This window comes from Larus michahellis, chromosome 7 (assembly GCF_964199755.1).
Source record: "Larus michahellis chromosome 7, bLarMic1.1, whole genome shotgun sequence".
NCBI lineage: Eukaryota > Metazoa > Chordata > Aves > Charadriiformes > Laridae > Larus > Larus michahellis.
In genome coordinates this window covers 48,379,008-48,399,645 of record NC_133902.1, presented here as the reverse complement: position 1 = coordinate 48,399,645, position 20,638 = coordinate 48,379,008, and the positions used below count along the sequence as shown (strand labels likewise).

The 20,638-nt window shown below is 40.6% G+C and overlaps 1 protein-coding gene across 1 annotated transcript in view; it reads left to right on the top strand.

Annotated features, from left to right (window-relative positions):
• Window positions 1–20,638, top strand: part of ADCY5 (adenylate cyclase 5) — a 222,023-nt gene that overhangs the window by 163,145 nt on the left and 38,240 nt on the right. Inside the window, exons 6-8 of the mRNA XM_074593831.1 lie at window positions 2,054–2,212; window positions 3,252–3,393; window positions 12,268–12,408. Coding sequence (XP_074449932.1) covers window positions 2,054–2,212; window positions 3,252–3,393; window positions 12,268–12,408 — 442 coding nt within the window. The remainder of the gene's footprint in view (window positions 1–2,053; window positions 2,213–3,251; window positions 3,394–12,267; window positions 12,409–20,638) is intronic.

Sequence of the window (20,638 nt, the reverse complement as noted above, 5' to 3'; positions counted from 1 at the left end):
CACCAGGATGTCTAGACTTCATTGATTAACTGCAACCCACCTTACCCTGAAATAAACATGGAGCTGAAGTGCACTCAATGTTTGTTTACAAATAGCTCTTCAGCAGCCTTTAAAACTTGTTTCCCACTTGATGTATGATGAATGCATTTAACAGCCTTATCTGTTAATAAGTCTGGAAGGTGACTCTGTTCTCACTACCCCTGCTTCTCCCCCCCACCTCTTCCTCCCCTAAGGATCAACATAAGAGGTTTCACAATTAAGGTAACCAATAGCTGCTGAACATTTGATTGCAAGCAACAAATAGCTACTGAACCTTTGATTGCAGGCTTCACCAACACTGGGCCCTGCCCGTAGGCTGATTTCATCTGTGCACAGTAACAGCAGGGAGTGTTACCCCAGATCAGAAAGATAGAATTATATTTACTGTAATGCTGGTATAAATTAACTAAAAAAAAAAAAAAAGGAAGGTAATAAAGGATATTTCATTTGTCCATAACGTATAACGAAACTCATTTGTTGCTGCAAAGACTGCAGAAAGTCACCTTCTCATCAATGACTCTACTGGGAGAAGTTCCCTGGTCTTGTGTCAGTACTGTGGCTTGGCAGAGGGTGCAGTGGGGTTTGTAGCACTCGTGCAGCATGTCCTCCCTCCCTCCCCAGTGCTGTACCCACACTGCAGCTGCTGTTGTCCTTGCAAGGGTTATGGCTGCAGCTGCATTTTCATTACCCCAGTTCCTGTTGCCTTCCCAAGTGTTGCGGTTGGAGCTTTTTCAGTTCGTAAGCGTGTCTTTCAGTTCGTAACCTATATGCAGCTTCCCTTCCCTGCTAGAGAATCTCTGCTGCTTGTTAATAAAAATAATGAACATCACTTCAGTGAGTACATAGTGAAATATAAGATAGGGATTGTAAGGAAAAAGGAACTGTAAAAGGGTAGGAGCTGTTTCAACAAGAAGTCATCTCGGATAGTCTTTTAAGGGGCATGTTACACTCTGAGGAGTGAACTAGAGTCCAGAATTGGTTTATCTTTAATCATTCATTTTCATTAATAACTAAAGCATAAATATTAGATCTGTGTTGATATTAGGAAGTTGGGAGGACTTACCTGTCCAGGGGATGTTATCTGGAAAGGACTAGATGAACCTGAAAACCAAAGAGATTGAAATCTGATAAAGTACAATTTCATGCTGCACGGAACTAACAATTGTTTTGCACAATATAGGTGAATTTACTTGTGAAACAGGGACATTCTGGGAATGATGTGATCAGCAATAATGAGAAGCAGAGTTGTTCTGATGGCCTCATCAAGACTTTCCCCTACCCACATTCCTAAATATATTTTCCATGTGAACAGCTCTTGAAGTTAACTTTTGCCCTAAAATGGCAAAACCCACAAAGTATTCCAGCAGTCATTTTGGGAGTAAGCAGAGCATCCAAAACCTCATTAAAATCAGAGCTTGAGTATTTGTAGCTGCCTGTTTGGAGTGACTGCAATAGATGTGGTTCTCTGGTTTTGCTGGTCTCACTACAGCTGTAAGCCCCGTTCAAGCTTTCCAACTGCAGTGGGGTATTTCACACACATCTCATATTTCATCTGTGGAAGAGTTGAAGCTTGGTGGCATACAGACAAATTAAGATCTCTGAAATCATTTCCTTTTTCTCTTTGCAACATGCTATTACTCTTAATGAGGCTGAGTGCTGGCAGGTTATGTCCAGCTTTGGTATGGAAATTGGAGACCAGCACTTTATTCCTTTTACTGCCCAAAGATTTTTTTTTTTACGAGTTCTCAGCTTGACCATGAGTTCAGAGTACATGGATTTATTCCAAGGGCTCCCCTTTCTAATTCATACTCTGCTTGGCCAGCCAGGCCATGCAAGAGCAGTACAGCTGGTCTGGTTTTGGTTTGTTGTCCTGTTGATGTGGATGAGCAACACCATGTGTATGCATGAATAATCTATGCGTCATCATGGATTTTTGTGTTCTGGGTGCAAGTTTCTGCCACCAACTGCAACCATGCAGTTCTTAGTGATGTCCTTATCTCCCATCTCTTTTCAGATTAGTCCGGGAGGTGACAGGAGTAAATGTCAACATGAGGGTTGGAATCCACAGCGGGAGAGTTCACTGCGGGGTCTTGGGCCTTAGGAAGTGGCAGTTTGATGTGTGGTCCAACGACGTTACATTAGCCAACCACATGGAAGCAGGGGGCAAAGCTGGGTAAGTTGCTTCATCAAAGCTGTCATGTTAATCTGTGTATTGTTTTGTGTCTGACATGTCACAGTAAGGTGTGAAAATGGGGAACAGAGGTTCAGAGAGTCTGTATGTCTGCTGTAAAATGATCTATGGGTGTAGTGTTTTAAGCATGTACAAATATTACCAAGGTTATTCTGTTCCATGTCTACATGTCCTTGGTTACAGAAAGTCTACAAAATCTCAAGATGGGCCTATCCTTCTGTGGTAAGAACTGAATTCCTTCTCTGTGAAACAAAGTTGATAGATTCAACAGAAACGAGCAGGTCTGTGTGAACCCTAGCAGAGCTGGCCATAGTTACAAAGAGATGTGACTGTATGTTAACAGTGTTTGCTGAAGAGCATCCCAGCAATCGTTGGATATTGTATGAAGCATTGTTTCAGACCAGTCTTTTATTTTGAAACATTCCTGTGAGAGAGCAGAATAGGTTCTTGTTTCACCACTGTATGGACCAACTGAAGACTGAGTTGCTGCCAAGTTGACTGTGAGATAATTTTCCTACGTGCCTTTCCTTCTTTTCTCTGCTCTGGAAGACAGCATAAGACTATGGTACTTGAGAGGATACCTCTACAAGGCAGTCTTGTACCACAGTGATTAATGCGATACAGAAAAAAAGATACATGCTACAGTATATATTACATGTGTCTGCTGAGTAGACACATCCTTGTGAAGGGCCTGTGTTTGCCAAAATTATATATTTGCTGTGTGTTAGAGCAAAGTGAATAAAAGAATGAGTGCTTTATATATAAGGAGGTGTTTATAAATGGATACGTAAGATGCTTAATGTGAACACCTCTCTCTTTAAGAAGATACCTTCTGGCCTGCTTCCTTTAAAACAGGTGAAACTCCCATACTACATCTGTAAGAGTCGTGGCATGGCTATATAAATTGGGGTTTATTGTTTGTTTGTTCCAATACACAGAACCTGTCACTGGCAGGAACTGACCTTTTAGGTGGTAACTTCTCAGAGCCTACAAAACTGTCTTGTCTTTTGTCTCATTCAAGGCGCATCCACATAACAAAAGCAACCCTGAACTATCTCAATGGAGACTATGAGGTGGAGCTGGGCTTTGGAGGGGAACGCAACGCTTATCTGAAAGAGCACAGTATTGAGACCTTCTTGATTGTACGGTGCAGCCAGAAACGGGTAAGACCAAACTAACTAATGCTGGTTTTCGATACTTTTAATAACTAGATGGTCTCCAACACACCAAAGTGGAGTGAACACCAGCCTTTATAGATGAGTGAGGTAACTACCTAACCTTCAGTGACAAAAATTCCTGTTTCATTCACCTCTTCCTGAACTTTTGCATCCATATAGGGAGTGTAGCCACCTTCTGCATAAGGTTTCTGCACCAAGTACTTTCTAGTTCTATCCAAGAAGCTGTCCTGACTTGTTTTCAAAATAATTTTGAAGAATGTTGTTAATATAGATATGTATTTTTTTCAATTGAATTTGATACTTGTACAAGTTCTTAAAGCAATAGATTAAAACTGCAAAGATCTCTTCTCTGTCAGATTACAGATGGAGGTGGTTTTGTCCACCTGCTCACCATATTGCCATGAACATAAAGATTAGAGCAGTTCTTATCATCACTTTTCAGCCTCTGTTTCTGAAGATGGGGAAATCTGGCCCACTGTAATGATGGATGATCACTGTGACAGTGGGATGAGATCATACCTATTGCTGTGACATGGGTCAGGCTGCACAAAATAAAGCTATTAGGGCATTACTGAATTTAACTTGAGTCAAGTCAAACTCAAGTGGACTTCAGCCAATATATCTTCTTTTTGTGACACTGCTAATAACAAAAATAAGTTGATGTTATCAGTAGTTTGTATTCTTTTACATAATGGTAGGTGGTAATACTGGAAAAGGATGTTTTTCATCATCTAGTTCAGCCTATCCAATAATATTTCTCTAAGTAATTTCTGCACTAAAGCACTACTTTGCTACTCACAGTACAGGCAAGCATATAAAGATTGGCCTGAATTGAAAATAATTTCAAATACTTCTGAATCTAAAACCAGTTAAACCTTCCCACAGCTGTAAATATGACTACCATGAGATTAAATGAATTATTGTTTGTGACATGTTCCAATAGCATGGTTGATTTGAATAACTATAACACCTATACAGGAATACTTTGCTACCATTGCCTCATTTCCTGAGAGAATGGAAGCCTCAAATCTCCTTAATGGGTATTGTGTAAAAAATCTCCCAAGAAAATCCCTTATCATCTGCTAAAGAGAAAAGCTGATGTTTTGGTTTCTATTTGCTCATAAGATAAATCTCATTACCAATTGTCAATCTTCAAAAGAGGATTAGAGCTTTCAGTGCAAGATTATTGTTTCTTGGGCATCACTGCCTGTCAGTGGGCCAGCTGAGGTTTATACCTAAACCACTTCTTCTTTGCTGTGTAGATTTAAGAACATAAACCAAAATACCCTTCTGGGTCAGGCCCCATCTCCTCTGGTGGAGAAGATATATGGACTTCTTAAATCATGCACTCACCAAGTTGTCTGCATGTTCTTGTGGAGAACTGAAGGTTTCACTTGAGAGAATAGGAGTACCTAAGATCAGGATTCTGCTCCATGCTGGTGTAGACAAAAAACTGAAAGAAAGAGACAAAGCACACTTGGGACTTGATTTCGTTTTTGAACACAGAGCTGTCTTTTGACTGGGAGACTGGACAGAGACTCATGAGACGTGTGGATTTCATTCCAGACTTAGATTTTTAGGAACTTGCTTGTTTATGCCTTGATTTTCCATGGTAAGAAAAATGGGTTCCCCGGCTCTCGTTCTTTCACTGCTTTGTATGTATTTATTGCAGCGCTGTTACACAGTGTAGCCCTTAGCTGAAGTCTTTAGGCACTACCATAATGTTGCTCTAACACGCTGCATCTCAGAGTAGCTAAGAACTGGGACATGCGCATGGCCTATGTAATTACTGTGCTAAATTGAAACATAAAGAAACTGCTACCTAAGGTCACGGATATTAGTGTTTAGAGTTTGAGGGGCTCCTGGTTTGCCTGTACTGCTGCAGCTTTCTTGCTCCCATTGTGAATAGTTTAAAGTTCTTTCCCTCTTTAAAAACTCATTTTCACATAATATGAAGATCAGAAGTGAGAAAAGCTTTCTCCCATAGTCAGCTCAGTCAGTCTTGAATACTTTGCTCGATGCTAGGCAAAGTTCTAGCACTTCACTTTTCCCCTACATTTCTGCTTGATTTTAATGACCTCTTGTGATGTATTTAGCCAGGTTTTCAATTCCGTCTGTTCCAGTAATGGCCATAAAATGTTCACTTAACTTAGTAATGGGTTCCTATGAGTCGTGTCTGGGTTCCTGCTGTCCTCACACACAAAGCACAGGATTTGCATTGACCTGAGAGCAGGTGCATAATTGACCCAAGTAACTGTTTGCCTGAGCTATTCCTCAGGTCACACAGGCAGACTTGAATTGTCTGAATACTTGGTCCATCAGCCATCCAAACACAACAATACCAGGAGTTACGATGAATGTATAAAATGTAACGGCATCTGTTCCATACCCTTTCTGCTTACTGTTGCCATGGGGAGCCATAACTTTGAATTTCCTGTCTTTTTTTCTTTATTTGACTTTTTCATCATGGTAATGCCATTTCTTTGGCACAGAGTAAATGGGAGGAACGTTTATCTAATATTTTTTATTCCAGGAATTCAGACTAGCTCCTTCTTTGAAAATGTGGGGTTTTTTTCCTTCTTAAGGGTGCTGTTAACTGGAATATATTTAGTTGAGTTTTAGGGGGGAAAAAAGCTAGATTCTGATCACTCAGTCTTTAAATAATATACCTAGAGCTGAAAATGTAGTCCATGTTTTCTATGTGGTACACAGAAGAGTTGCTTTTTATTGAAAGAGAATAAACTGCAAAGTTTTAAAATCCAGTCTGTTTAGGTTTCTCTCTCCTCATCTTTACCTCCAGATTGGCTTTCACCTTTCTGCTTGCCCTGTCCTGTGATGCCGCTGCTCTTGTGGGCGAGCACTTGGCTGTGAAGAAGGCAGTGTTCAGATACCCCAGAGCAGAGCAGGAGTGACTTTATTATTGCAGTTATATTCCCCTAGATAGAAGTTTTCTTGGGTTTCTTTTGAAAATATAGGTCCAAAGTTCCACATTTGTTTTCCTCGTGTTTGCTTTCAATTCCTTAAGCTAGGGTTTTGATAATTAAAATATAAAACAGTCTTAACTGTGAGATACAAAGAGTGCTATGTGTTTCATTGTAGTGTGAACCTACATATATACACACACACACACACATATGTAAGTATACATATATAAAAAGTAATTCTTGTCATAAAATTAGCAGCCTCCACCATAAAGGTCTGTTGAATCTTTTGCTGTGGTTTGTTTGGTCCCGTTAGCTCTAACAGCTCTAAAACCTAGTTGCTCTCATGCCTGGTGGCTCTGGTTGTCTGGTGTCTGCAGTCAGAGAGCAGTTATATCCCCTCTCTCCCTCTCAGCCTTTTTTCTCCAAAGACAAACTCTTGTAATGTCTTCTCACAACAAAGAAGAAACAAGCACAAGCTCTCATAGCAAGTTCTTCATTTTCATGTCGTCAAAGGAAACCTTTACATTTTGCACAGCTGCATTATCTTGGTGTCTGATATTTACTCTGTGATGAACTAATGTGATTCCTGATAATGAAGTGACGTTTTTGACTGTAATCTCTAAGTGAATGATCATGCATTTTGTACACTTGAATGTCTCGGGTCCCATTTCTAATATGTCAGTCCTCAAGTGTCAGGTGGTAATACTCCTTTTTTTTTCTTATGTATCAAATACTACATCTGCTTCTCTTATTAGCAACGTCTGTCATTACTAAGCTTGGTGCCAGATGTGATAAGAAAAAAATGTCCTGAGACTAATCATTGAGTAACCCTACTAGTAACTTTCATCCAGCCTAATACTTCCTCATCCAAAACCATCTCTTGCCATTTCACTGGAAACCAGCTCTTTGCCCAGCTTTGTATTCCCCGTCTGTCTGAGCCATTAGCTTCCAACACAGCACTTTGTCAAATGCTCTGTGGAAAAACTAAGGCCAGTGAGAGCTACTGTATTTTTTCTGTTTAGAAAAACTTGGATGCTCTCAAGGCTATTAATCCAAGCCCAGCATTTCCTGCTCTACAAGTTCTGTGTCATGATCCCTGACCGAATAATTATTAAAAGTATCTGTTACCAGAGCTGAAATTGCAGTTGGCAGTTTTGCACAGATCTGGGATGGAGGTTGTCCTTCTGACTTCAGCACATCACACTTAAGTTTTGCTTCCAACTTAGTCATGTTTTCCCTTTATAACCCTAGGCCTGTGCTCCCTCTTCCCTTTTGCCTCTATTGTGGCAGTAGTGATTATCTGAAGAGAAATAATCTGTTCCTTCAGTTCTAGAGTAATGTAGATTTTTAAGTTTCTATTATCGTCAGGTGTTATGGGGTGACTTAAACAGCGTCCTTCTGTCCTTATTCAGTATTTTTCTCATTCATTTGGATATGTGTTTCTAATGGACTTAATACCTTAGCATGAAAGAAATACAGGAATTCTCCAAGGAAATCTTTGCCTTTCCTCCATTACTGACTTTGCATCTTCATTCTTTATCTGAAAGTCTCTGTTTCCAGATAAACAGCGAATTATTAGCTAGAATTACTAATAATATTACCCAGATCTTTACTGATTCCCAAACTTAACCCCGAGGCATTGTATTGAACTACCTGGCATTACTTAGTACAATGTCTTTATCCTTCTACAGAGTGGTTTTGTTTTATTCTTGTAATACTTTTTTTTTTTAATTTTGCCCTGCAGACTGTAGCGTTCCTAACACACAGCTCTGTACCTCCAAAACTTTTATATCTATCCTTCTGCATTTTATTCAAAACCTCTGTGCCAGTTATTGCTGCTATTCTATCACCTCCCTGCTATTCTTACAGTACTCAGTTTAATTACTGTTGCAGTATCCAGTAGTCCCTGTCCTTGTGCTGCCCAAGTTTCTGGAATTTGTACAGGACCATGTCACTTGGTCGTTGTCACTTGGCAACTTTCTGCTCTTCTCTGGGATCAGGTGCTGCACTAATTCGTAGAATCATCCCAACTATTCTTCTTATCACTTCTAATCATCAATAAAAGCTTTACTCTGAGAAGGGTGGAAAAGTATGTGTTTGGAGGAGTGGGAAACAGACCTTACAGTGAATAGGATTTTAAAAGCACGTTAGGTTTGCAACTAGTTTTATTGTCCTCAAAATTGTCAGAAATCTGTGGAAATGCTTTGCTTTGAACACAAGTGGAAACAAAATGTGACTGTTAACAGATGAGCAATACTGCTGACTAAACATGCTGTGCTGCGTGCACAAAGTCGGCAAACTGAAAAAAATGTTTATTTTTTTTCTAATGTCTTTCAATTGCAGTAAACATGGGTGTTTCTTTTAACAATAGCAGGTACACAACAGTTTCAGAAAGGATTGTTGATGGTGGCCTTAAAACAGCTCAACAAAACTTTGGCTGTAACTCCTAAGAAAACAATTCTCATTCTTTTCTAAACAGTGTCCTGGAACTCCATCCAGCTGAAGAAACAAAATGGTCCTTTAAAAGTTGTGCATGTGACTGTCCTAAAACACAATCAATCTAATGTGATGATTCCTCAATTTAACAAATTTAATCACAGCTCGGCAGGGTTCCACTCTTGTAGATTTATGAAGGCAATGGTTTGGAGCATGTAGCACTGCAAGAAGTATCATTCACTTGTCAATAGGACTTCAAGATAATTTAAAGAATAATATGTAGCTGAATGTGAAATAGCTGATCCATGCTCAGATTTGGCTGCTTTGTTGGACTGAGAGCGATCAATACATTGGAAAATCCTATCACCCACTAAAGAAGTAACAGGCATACTTGATGCAATTGATAAGTATAAGAAAATCCCAGCTATTTCTGCAGTTTTTCTATAGCATTACTGTAGCTCAGTGTGTGGGAACTGGTGGTGGGAACACAATAAAACCGCTGGGAATAAGATTTACAGTCTCTTTGCGAGTCCAGATCTGAGAAGTTCCCACAACAGCTCTCTGAAGCTTAGCCACTTTAAAGCTGAAAAACTCATTGCTGTCAGAAACTTTTGCACCTGCTCCTGTTGTTGGTAGTACCTGTAATGAGTAGGACGGAAAAGTATCATCTCTTCCTTTTCTTTATTCTTCTTTCCAGTCTTGTTATGCCTTAGGTAGCCCTGTGTGCAAGTTGTCCTCATGCTGTCACTTGGCCAGGAAAAAACAGAGAGGGATCCTCATAAATTTCCACAGAGGGGCTGTGATCCTTCTAATTCTTCATTTTGAGAGTTTGTTGTTATCACCACCCACTGAACAAGTGATTTTTCAGAAAATAAATTACCTCAACTTTTGAAAATATCAGGTTTAAAAAAATATTTTTGAATAAGTATTGATGTTAGCAACAAGGTCCTATTTTTCGAGATAATATAGTAGCACAGTTTGTAATGTGGGAAAGAAAAAATCCACTATGCTTGTATGTATGTGTTTTAACCTGATTGGAAATATTGCTGAAACGTAGTTCACAACACAGTGAAAACCTTCTACAGGGACTGGGGGGAAATACTGCCAGAGTTCATGTAGCCATGGAAAATTTATGGCACCTGACCTCGTGCTTAGAAACGATCTCAGAACTTTTGGTTGAAAACCCTTCACTAAGCTGTAATAAAATGGATTGACAGTGTCACTTCTATTATTGAAAACTATGTATTTGCTTGGAGATATTGAAACAGTATTTTCTACCAGTTTTCTGGGATCATATCACAGAAAAAAGAAGCATAAGTATGAAAAAGATTGCATAACTGAAAAAACATGAGAAAGTGCTACAAATGATGGGAGAGACCATAAAGAGCAGTGACTTTTAAAAAACAAAACCTCAAACCAACTCAAATCTGACCATCAGTGTTGCATCACATTAGTGTATTTTTAGAAACATTTAAAACGCAGCTCTCCTGGAGGTTATCCAGTGGCTCTGTCATGATTGCTCCTGTGAAATTCAGCTGGTGCCAAGTGATGGAGTTTATAGCTCTTGCAGATGAGAGTGGTGGGTTCGATGCGGGGAAGGAGGTGATGTGGGAAGCACTTTCTGTGCTGGGGGCGTGCAATGTGGGAGCATGTATGGTTCTCCCCAGCAAACGTCCCGGGGAGCTGATAGCTCCCTTAAGTTTGCACCCACTGAGTTTCCTTGAGATCCTACACTTGTCGTCCTGGCTGGGTGGAAAAAGAAGATCTTAGCTGGCAGCTGCTACTTACTGTCACAGGGCCAGTCGGGTGTCCGGCACAGGGCTCCTGTCGCAAGTGGCACCATGTCCCCAGCTAGTGGCCGTGAAGCCTGCAGCGTTACATTCCCAGGAAGGCTTAGTGCCTGCGTGGTGAGCTTGTGGTCTCATGGGAAATGTTGTCATCGTAGCTGTCTCTTCTTTGCAAGAAAAGAGATGATGATTTCCCATGCTTGTCAATCAGGCAGCTTCCCCCAGCACTGAATTTTAGCAGGCTTTTTAAAATTTCTTTAAAAAAAGGTAATATAAGGCAACATAACACTTGACATTTAACTCTGGTTTGCATGGAAATAACACCAGGTATTTTGCAAACTCCTGACAGGCACAAGTTACCGTGAGTAGTGGCGAATCAAAATAAATAGGTAGGGAAAGCAGACTCCAGGCAAAAAAAGATGTGGACCTACCTGTATTGTCATACAACACTTCAACAAAAATTCTGGAGTTTAAAACAACGGATGCTTTCTTTTTAAATTATTCAGTTGTCTGAACTCTTTCTGTAATCCAAAATTAACTATTATGTCTCATTTTTTCAGTAATCTCATGGAATCGGCAGTTCTCTTGAAAAAGTTTCATCTCTCAAGTAATAAACAGCCAAGTTGTAGCTACCCCTGCCGCCCAAATTTTCAAGCTCTCCCAGGTTTGCCTCTTCTAAGCAAGAATGTAATAATAGCCACCCCTCTGCCTTCTGAGTCAGTACAGGTGAATCGCACAGTCCTCACTGATCTCCTTGCTAAAGGAGATTAAAGGGTTTGTTCTTGTGCAACAAACTCCTGTCTTTCCGCAGAACACATTCCATGTGGAAATCTGCCTGGTTTTTAGCTAAAGAATACATTCAAAATAAGGAACTAATCAGCCTGTTGTTTAGCCTAGTTACGTGCTGCACTTCTGTGCTCTTGTAACTGGCAGAGAACTTGAATTAAACCTTCCTGACAGATCCTGTGCAAACTTTGCAGTAAGCTCCAACTACAATCAGGAGTTAAAACCAGCTCTAATAACAAAACCAAAGATTTTTTCCAAGCTTCAGGAAAGTGAATGTAAATGATAAAATTTGCAGCTAGCATTAGGGTAGAGGGGACCATTTTGTCACATTCTGCAATACTATTAAAAGATACACAGTTAAGGTGTTTACAAGGTTTACATGCTTTCTTTAACATGTATGGGAAGATGCTCTTGCAAGTGTAGAAAATTATTTGCTTGTACCTACAGAGAAAGGTGTCCTTTATTCCCGTAGCTTCAAGGAGCTTCAAGGCTCCCGTTCTTCAACCAGATCACTCTGTCTGTCATTTCTCTTGCGGATGCACCAGCCTTATTTTTGTTTTTTGAGGACCCTCTGTGTAGTATCTCAGCTTGGAACTGCAGTTTCCTCTCTGAAATTATTCTGTCTGATTCAGTTTACTAAAAAAGAAAATAGATGTCTCAATTTTGGAATGCTCCATGTGTTTACACAGATTATGGTGGTTATTCAAAACAAACAAAGAAGTAAAATGGTGTGCCTCACTTAGGGACAAGTGTTCTAAAAAAATGAGAAGGAAAAGAAATGGTGGACTGGGACTACTTCTGATCAGCACCACTTCATAAAGTTCAAGGCGCAAAGCCACCTTCTGGAGTGAGAGATGCTCGGAGAATGACTGCCATGTAAACGTTTCAAAAATTTACTCTGCATTTCTCTCTCGTTTGTGTTTCAGAAAGACGAGAAAGCCACAATAGCCAAGATGAACCGTCAGCGTGCTAATTCCATCAGCCATAACCCGCCACACTGGGGCGTTGACCGGCCCTTTTATAACCACCTTGGAGCTCACCAGGTCTCCAAGGAGATGAAGAGAATGGTAATGTCTTGCTTTATGGACATTAATTTCTTTTCTTCTTAATACAGCATTGTATATCCCTCCTTGCTTTGTCTGAAGGTTTTTGCAGCCCTGAGGGCGTTTTCCAAATGGGGGTGGTAAATTCTACTTTGACTCCAGAAATAATAAAAATTGGTACATCTGGAGGTGAGTGATTGTGAGATGAGGCGCAAGGTTGTTTGAGAGGGGAAGGGAGGCTGAACGGCACAAAGGCGGCTCTTTTGTCTGACTTGTCTCATGTTCTGAAAACTCATCCAGGCTGTGTGAGAAGACGTGATTATCTACAAAAATTGCTCAGCAACCCAAGCATTCAAACAGCAGCTGACATACATTTCTACTAGATCATTACAGACTTCAGCACCTGCAGGGGTTTCTTGCTTGCATTATAACAGCCAGATGCTGTTCACCTTCTATAAGCTACGTGCCCATATATACTCATGGGTCCCCAGGAATTATGCGGCTGTGATTAACTCTTGAGAATACATTCTCAAGTACATGGATTAATTGGCCTAAGGTAGTAGGCATCTTCATTTCTTGCTTATACCCTTCAGTCCTTCTAAATTAAAATGAACAAGAGCTAGTTACCAGTGCAGTTGGACTGAGAGCACTTTTATGGCTTATTTTACATAAAGTTGTAGATGATATCTTTGTTTCCTGCAATAAAGATGAAGAAAAGAGAGTTTCTATTATAACAGCTATTTTGTAACATTAACAAAAATATTTAGCACCTCTATAATTGCATGCATAATCAGAGTGCTCTATAACCTTATTAACGCTATTTTGACCCTTCATACACAGTCAAAAGTGTGGATTTGTTGCCCACTTTGTTGCCTGTAGTCAAAGTTCTGCTCCAGATCACCAAAGCCTTAAAGTATTCAAAGAACTTTTTAACATGAGATTCACTCCCACAGCTTAAAAATTTTGCCATAGCTATAAGCAACTGCATATGGTGTCTCCTAATGGGAAATGCTGTCACATTTATTAATAGTTGGTGCTAATATTATTCAATCATAATATTATTTTACAGTGCTCAACTGAATTTCTTAATCTCCATAGTAATGTTTCTTTCATTTCTCAGATCTCCAAATGAGGGCTTCTGACATAAGCATACAGATCACTGGAACTGTGCATTTTTATGTGGGCTTTTCAATAGGGTGTGCTCAATAGGCATGACATTCTTAGAAGAGCCTAATAACACTAGCACATAATTATAAGTTTCTTTGAATAGCTTTTAAGGGGTTCTTGCAGCCTCCTGTTCAGAAACAAGGTGTACGCATGCCAAATGTTATTATGCTTCTTGGTGTTAATTACAGTTTGCCGTGTCTAGTTGGTTGTTCAGTTGGAAAAACATAATTATTTATTGAAATATCAAGCTGAGTCCTAAAAACTTCACTGCCCCTTGCTTGTAGGAGGAAAAGCTTCTCTGTTGGTTCCCCCCCTGCCCCGGCCCCTTATCTTGAACCTTCCCTGTAATGGTATTTACCTTTTTATAAATTCAGCAGCTCAGAAAATCTTTTCCACTCAGTCTGCTTCTGTACTGCCTCCTGTATTAAGCTCTTTTTAGAGAGGCTGATGTTGTCTGTATTACATGCATCAGGCTATTTTTTGAAAACCAATTTAAACCCGATTCAGATGTATTATTTTCAGCTAGACTTCTTGTTGTTCTTGGGGACTATTTTTTAAAATGTATTATTCACAGTATTTCCTACTGCTTTATGTTTGAGATGCATTAGTCAAAATGAAAACATGCTGCTGTCTGTGGCCTAGAGACTGTTTTAATATCTGCTAGATCAACATTTTATTGATTAGATCATCGGAACGATTTCTCCATCTCCTGTCTCAACTCTTTCTCTCTGTGTTAACTTCTAATTTAAATACTCATTTCTTTGTACCACCCAGCTTTGCACAGCACTTTATTTGTCTGTAATTTCCAGCATTGTGTTAGATGGATGCTGTGTGTGCTCAGGCGCGTGTACAGTGCACACCGGCTGCAAACTGCCTGCTTAGAAACACAAAATACAGACAGACAGAAGGGGAGCAGAACTACAAAGGCTTTTTTCAGCGCTCCTCTGGGATGACATGTCATTGATCTTGGTAAGCCGCACCAGCTTTCAAAGCTCCTGAAAACGTGCTCTTTGTTCTACATCACCCACCTTTCCCCCAGCCCTCTTGCATGTAGCCTTTTTTCTTGGAAGCTAGGAACACGTAAGGTTGGATTAGTCAAAGTAGTGTGCCAAAGGCAAGCATTGCAACAATTCCTTTCTCTTGAAAACCTGGAGCTCCTTAGCCCTGTAATTTCGAAACAGGTGTTTATAAGGGTAATTGTGAGATAGTCCCCAGGCAGGAGCCAGGTGATGTTGCAGTGATGTGCAGTTACATTATATTGATATGCAGATATGAACACATTTGTGTGTAGGGAGTAATATGGATGGTTATAAAGGACACAGTTTTTTGTCACAAACTTAGAACATTTTGCATTATGAAGACAACCGTATTCCCAGAGAATGAGAGACATTATTTTTTTTTGTGGTACTACTTACAATTCCCCGAAAGAGAATATTAAAGTTCCCTGAATTGCATTTTTTGGAGGGAACTGTTACAGTTAATAGAAAACAGAATTATTTTAGCCATTTTTCTTTCCTTTGGATGCTGGCTCTGGTAGCTGTGTCTATTCTTAGGATATATTAGCAGTAGTCCTGGATGAGACAGACTTTTCCCACCGCTCCTCTTTTGTCGTGGCATTTCAACACGCTGCCATGTCTGGGCACATGGGCAGTGCATCACGCCAAGGTGCAGGTCCGGCAGGGTTTGTGTGGGACAGCACGGGAAGGTCGTTGGTCCCTGCTTCACTCCATGTTGTGGCTTGGAGCTTAACCTCTGCTGGGTCCATCTGACTTTCCTCAATGCTCCTAGGCTAAGTTATCCCCCTGGGCACACAGGAGTTCTTTCAGGCATTTGCACACACATATAAAAAAGATAAAATATCCTACATGTGTCCATGGAGCAGTAATCTAAAATGTCCTGGAAAACTGGAATTACTTTCCTAGTCTTTCCCTATGAACTGCAACTGTGCCGACTCATCCTGACCTGCTCAATAGCCCCTCCATCTTCCTCATGTACTGGTCTGCTTTCCAGACCACCTCCAATCCTTCTTTTTCCCCTCCCATTGCTTAGCGTTGGCCTTTTGTGCCGTGCATAGCTTCCAAGAAGGCAGCAAGCAGGAGCCACCAATATTGCCCATTGCTGACCCTGACCCCTATTAGCTGGTGGAGCTGTTGCCCGGAGAAAGCCCGTCCTGAGGACTGCGCTGAGTTGGGCTGAGAGGTCGGTGGCTGCCCCTAAAAACCTGGTAAATTTGCAGGAGAGGAAGATCAGGTAGAAGTGGCATGGGAGGGCAAAGAGTCTTGCTCTGGGCTGGCAACATCTGCCGGAGCCCTGGCCCTGGGAGCCCGTGTTGGACGGGGTGATGCTGCGGGTGGGGGGCTGCCTCCCTCGCCCTGGACTGGGGGAGAAGCCTGGGCAGGATCAGCTTTGTGGCTGTACACAGAGTATGAAAAGAGCCAGAGCACAGCAGAAGAGCAGCACAGCTGCTTTCTATTTTTGTTGCTTTTGACCGCATGTTTTCTTGTTTCCTAAACAAAAGCAGTCAGTCCAGGACCAGTGACTATGTGTCTCTGGAAATGCAGACTTTTGTACTGCTCGTGGTGGACGCAAAGGAGCAGCATTGCCCCAAGTCTCTGTGCACCAGCCTTGTCTTCCCCACTGTCTCTCTGGTCCCGTTTTTAATTGCACAAGGGTCAAAAATAAACGGACTTGAAAGCATTTCAGAGTACAGGTATAATTATAGCTATAACAATATTTATAAACCACTAAGAAATACTTTGCTTTTCCCAGTATAGATTTCAGAGTGCTTTTATAAATATTGATGGATTTTAGACTTCTGGAAATAATACTCATGTCTCAGTTTTCATCAGCAAAACAAAACTACTATTAAAAAAAAAAACAATTTGGGGATTGTAGTTGAATATAAACTGAAAGAGGTACATTCTAAACGGCGATAAAAAGGCAAATGTTGATATCTTCCAAAATGACGGGGCTGTTCTAGATGAAAAATGATTCTCTTGCATCTTTTGCCCCGCTTAGCATTATTGAAGTCATAGTTGGAAAACCACATCCAGTTAGGGATTACAGTCCTTTAGGAGAATGTGGATGAATTGGACATAGTCCAGTGGAGAAAATTACAAATTAGGAGAGATTCAACAGTGTGACCTGTGAAGAAGTGTTAAAGTATTTGAGTTTGTTTAGTCTAGAAGGGAGAAGATTTGATAGAAAAAAAAGTCTTCAAATATATGAAGGTTTGTAAGGACAAAAGATAATGATTAATCATTCTCCATGACTGCAAAGGGCAGGATTAAAAGTAATCATCTTAACTTGCTGTGAGGAAGATCTAAGTTAAAAAAAATCTTGGATGCAAGGGATAGACCGTATAAGGAGCTTGTGGAATTCCTGATTTTCCTGAAAACATGTTATTTATTTTATTCAGGATTTTCAGTCTAGAGGAGCATCACAAAATCCTTTGCAAATAATGTTAAAAATCTATATTAGGAGAATCTATAGGGAATAAAGAATATAAGATTTATATGAGATAGATGTAAAGATTTTACGAAGTTTCCAATCTAGGCTGCACAGAGCTTGTGGCATCGATCTCCCCTCTTTGTCTAGCCCTTGTTTAAAAACTTCAAAAGATGGAAATCCCACCGTCTTGCTGGGCATCCGTTTCAACAGTTTGATTATTTTTCTTGATGTTTTGCTTCAGATTCCCTCACTTCAGTTTTAAAGCACAGTGTGGTGTGAGGTATTCACAGTAGACAGAGGACAATTCAATTTCACCCCTTTTACAGTTATCTTCCCTGTATTTGAAGACTATTACCATACCTCTGCTCAGCTCCGATTCCCTCATTAAGTTTGTTCCCTGGTTGGTGCTTTCCAGGCCGGTGGTTGTTCTTGTTCCCCTCTGAGCACTTGCCGTTTCGTGGATAAGAGGCAGTGCCCGCACTGAAGCCAGCACTCCTACTGAGGTTTTATTAATGCTGCCCAGAAGACATGGGTCATTTTTGAGGTCTCACAACCAGACTTGAAACAGCCTAGTGCTGTCTGGCTTAAAAAAAGAAAAAAAAAAAAGCATTAGTTGCATCATGAGATCGACTCAGCTGTGGAAAGTCCTGCTGTTGGATCTTAAGGCTGCCATACAGCTATTATATTTATTTTACAGTGGTTACTATGACTGAGAAGCTTAGCTTGTTCCACTGGTACATGCTTTGTCGAAGGTTTGCTTCAGAAACAGGTACCTCTGAGTCCTTATAATCAAATGTGAGCAGAGTGGCTAACAGGATTACTGAGCCCTGTTGTAGGTGCCTGGCAGATTTCCTTTTATCTTTTCAGCTGCTGGAAAGGTTTAACATTAGGAAGTTTAGGAACAGAAAGAGGAAACCCTGAAGATCTGCAATACTGATTTCAGTCTGACCGTACTTCTGTCATGAGTCTGAGTCTAACTAGTGAAGCATTTAATTTGCAATGAAATTGCGTATGACGCCGGTGTTGTTAGTTACAAAGTAAAACCCGAAATAAAATCAAATAGGGATTATACTCATGTAGGAAATATGACTGCATGCAGATGTTAAAAATGTGAGACAAGGTTATAAAAATGCATCCTGCATATGCCCGGTGCAATAAAGAACAAGCTCGTCTTTCAGGTAGGCACTGCCTGATTCCTTGCAGTGCTGCTCAGAGCTCTGCACAGTCTTCTACACGATATTTGATTGCTTGTTGTTTAATTTCTAATGAAGCAACAGTCATCTACAAGCCTGGTCATTCAACCATAAAATGTAATTCTTTGTTGTGTTCACCCTGTCCTAAATCAAACAATTCTCTGCATGTTGCATGGCAAACACAGCTTACTTCCTCCTTTTGTGTTTCCAAGTTGCCCTTACAATAGATTTTCTTGTTACTCGGAAATCAAAATTGGGGAACAGGTGCATCAGAGGAACAGACGCTATAGCTGGTTCTGTGCCAACTCTCCTGCTTAAACATCAGAAATGATTAAAAAATCAAAATAAAACTCAGTAGGGCAAGTTTTCCTCAATCAATAGTGCAGCCTCATCAAAGAGAAGTGGATTTGAGTCCATGAATGAGGCACCCAGAGTTCACCCTCCTTCTAAAGGTTTCATTTGACTGGAGGTCACCATTATCCTCTTTTCCAGCAATCATCTGCTAAATCTGGTAATAGCAACATTGACGTCAGCGGAGCTGGACAGGGGCACCCAGTGGAGAAGAATTTGATCCACTATTTTTTCACTGCTATTGTAGTATGCAAAATCCCCTGAACTCATAATCAAGCAGGGAGAAACCCTCGAGCAATCCTTTCTGCTGTAATCACCATGTGTTGCTATAGACCTGGGAGGAAATTGTTAGTCTAGTCTGGGCTTTGTATAGCCAATTTGGTTTAGATAGCTCACAAACAGCAAGGGGAGGAATCCTATCCTGCAGTTATCCTACCTAATTGCTTTGGTGCTTGTGAGAAGAGGATTCGCCTGATTCACATGTTCCATGTGATCTCATATAAATGAGTGGGAGCCATGTAAAATATTGTACGTTGCTCAAATTGCCAGAGGCTTCATGCGGTTTTGTATCCTCATCTGTAAACCTAACTTTTACTCTAGTTGATCAGGGCTCGCAATCATCCGTGATTAAATTCTTTAAAAGAGGGATAAGAGTCAGCGAGATGCAACAGCTGATCTGCAGCTGCTTTTGTGAAACATAGGTAGAGTTTAATATCTGCTTGGAAGTCTTCCACTGATAATGTTTCCACCATTCAACACCCTTTTTTTTCCCTAGAGTAAATGGTAGTCTTATGGGAAAAGGTGGTTTGGATGGAGACACTGCTAAAAAGTGTCAGGCAGTTTCTAAGTGGGACTAAATTAAGCCTCCAGAAATAAAGATACCAATTCCCCTTTATTTGCAGAAACATTTCCTCTGATGTTGGTGGCAGTGTTGCACAGGTGGACATCAGAGGTGGAGATTCCGACACTTACCAGAATGATTTCCAAAGCTTCCTAAAGCGGACAGTAAGCTTTAATGACAAAAGGATTTGGGTCAGCAGGTTTGGGTCTGGTTTTCAGAGAGGGTGAGCAGCTCTGACCAGCGCCAGCGGGCAATTTCAATTAAGGCTGGTTAGGCTTGGATTCAATCTGTCTGCATCTGATTAGAAGGCTGTTTGACAGTAGTTTCTGTAGAAGTTTGTTGTGTTTATCATGATTTGGAGTGTAGAGATGAAGGGACAGAGATTAAGGAGCCAGGAACTGATTCAGAGCATTTCTAGGACTACCTATTTTTATGTCTTCTCCTGTTTTGCAAGTTCTGGTAACTGTTCGTAAGCGAGGCACAGAGTCACACAGCTTTTCACTTGAAAGTGTGGCCTTTGAACTGAAGAGATATGGATTCTGGGTTCACAGAAAACTGGAAAGTGTGAGCAACCTGCACTTCTCAGAGGTGTGAATTCACAGCCAGAAGTTAATTAAAAGTAAGGGGGGAAGCCTGTTTCGAAAGCAACCATTATGTTCTGTAGATATAAATCTGATGGGCCAAATAAATTCATGGGTGCGGCCAGGTCCAGTCTACCAACCGGGGGCTGCATACCAAATTATTTGGAGTAGAACAAAGTAGAGGGTTTCACCATCTGCCACCAGTGCAGAGGAATGAAAGTCTATTTATCAAGTGGGGTGGGCTGCAGAAAGGGAGCACTTCAGCTTTCCTTTTTGGAGCTCATTAGTCTGTGTTCCAGCTATAGCAGACACACTCATCATATAATCTGTTTCATAAACTGGTTTTCTGCCAGTTTGTTGTTCTGCACTTAGATGCTTGTTAAATATCCTTCCTATCAGGCTTAGTATTTTCTGTGCCAGTTCTTTCTGGACTCTGTTATAGAAATTGTGTTATTTCTGGCTTTGAAGTCCTTCAGTTTTGTTTCTGCTTTTACACCTGACAGCATCTATCTCCGTAGCCTTGTGTTGTTGACCACAGAGACAAAGGCAGAATGTATACCACTGCTGAAAGCAGATGTGAATAATTAGTTTTGCGCTGGGGCCAAACGAGGTTTGTTTTTAACTACATCCACTCTCAACCTGTCACTCCTTTTCAGTTTTCCATGGTCACT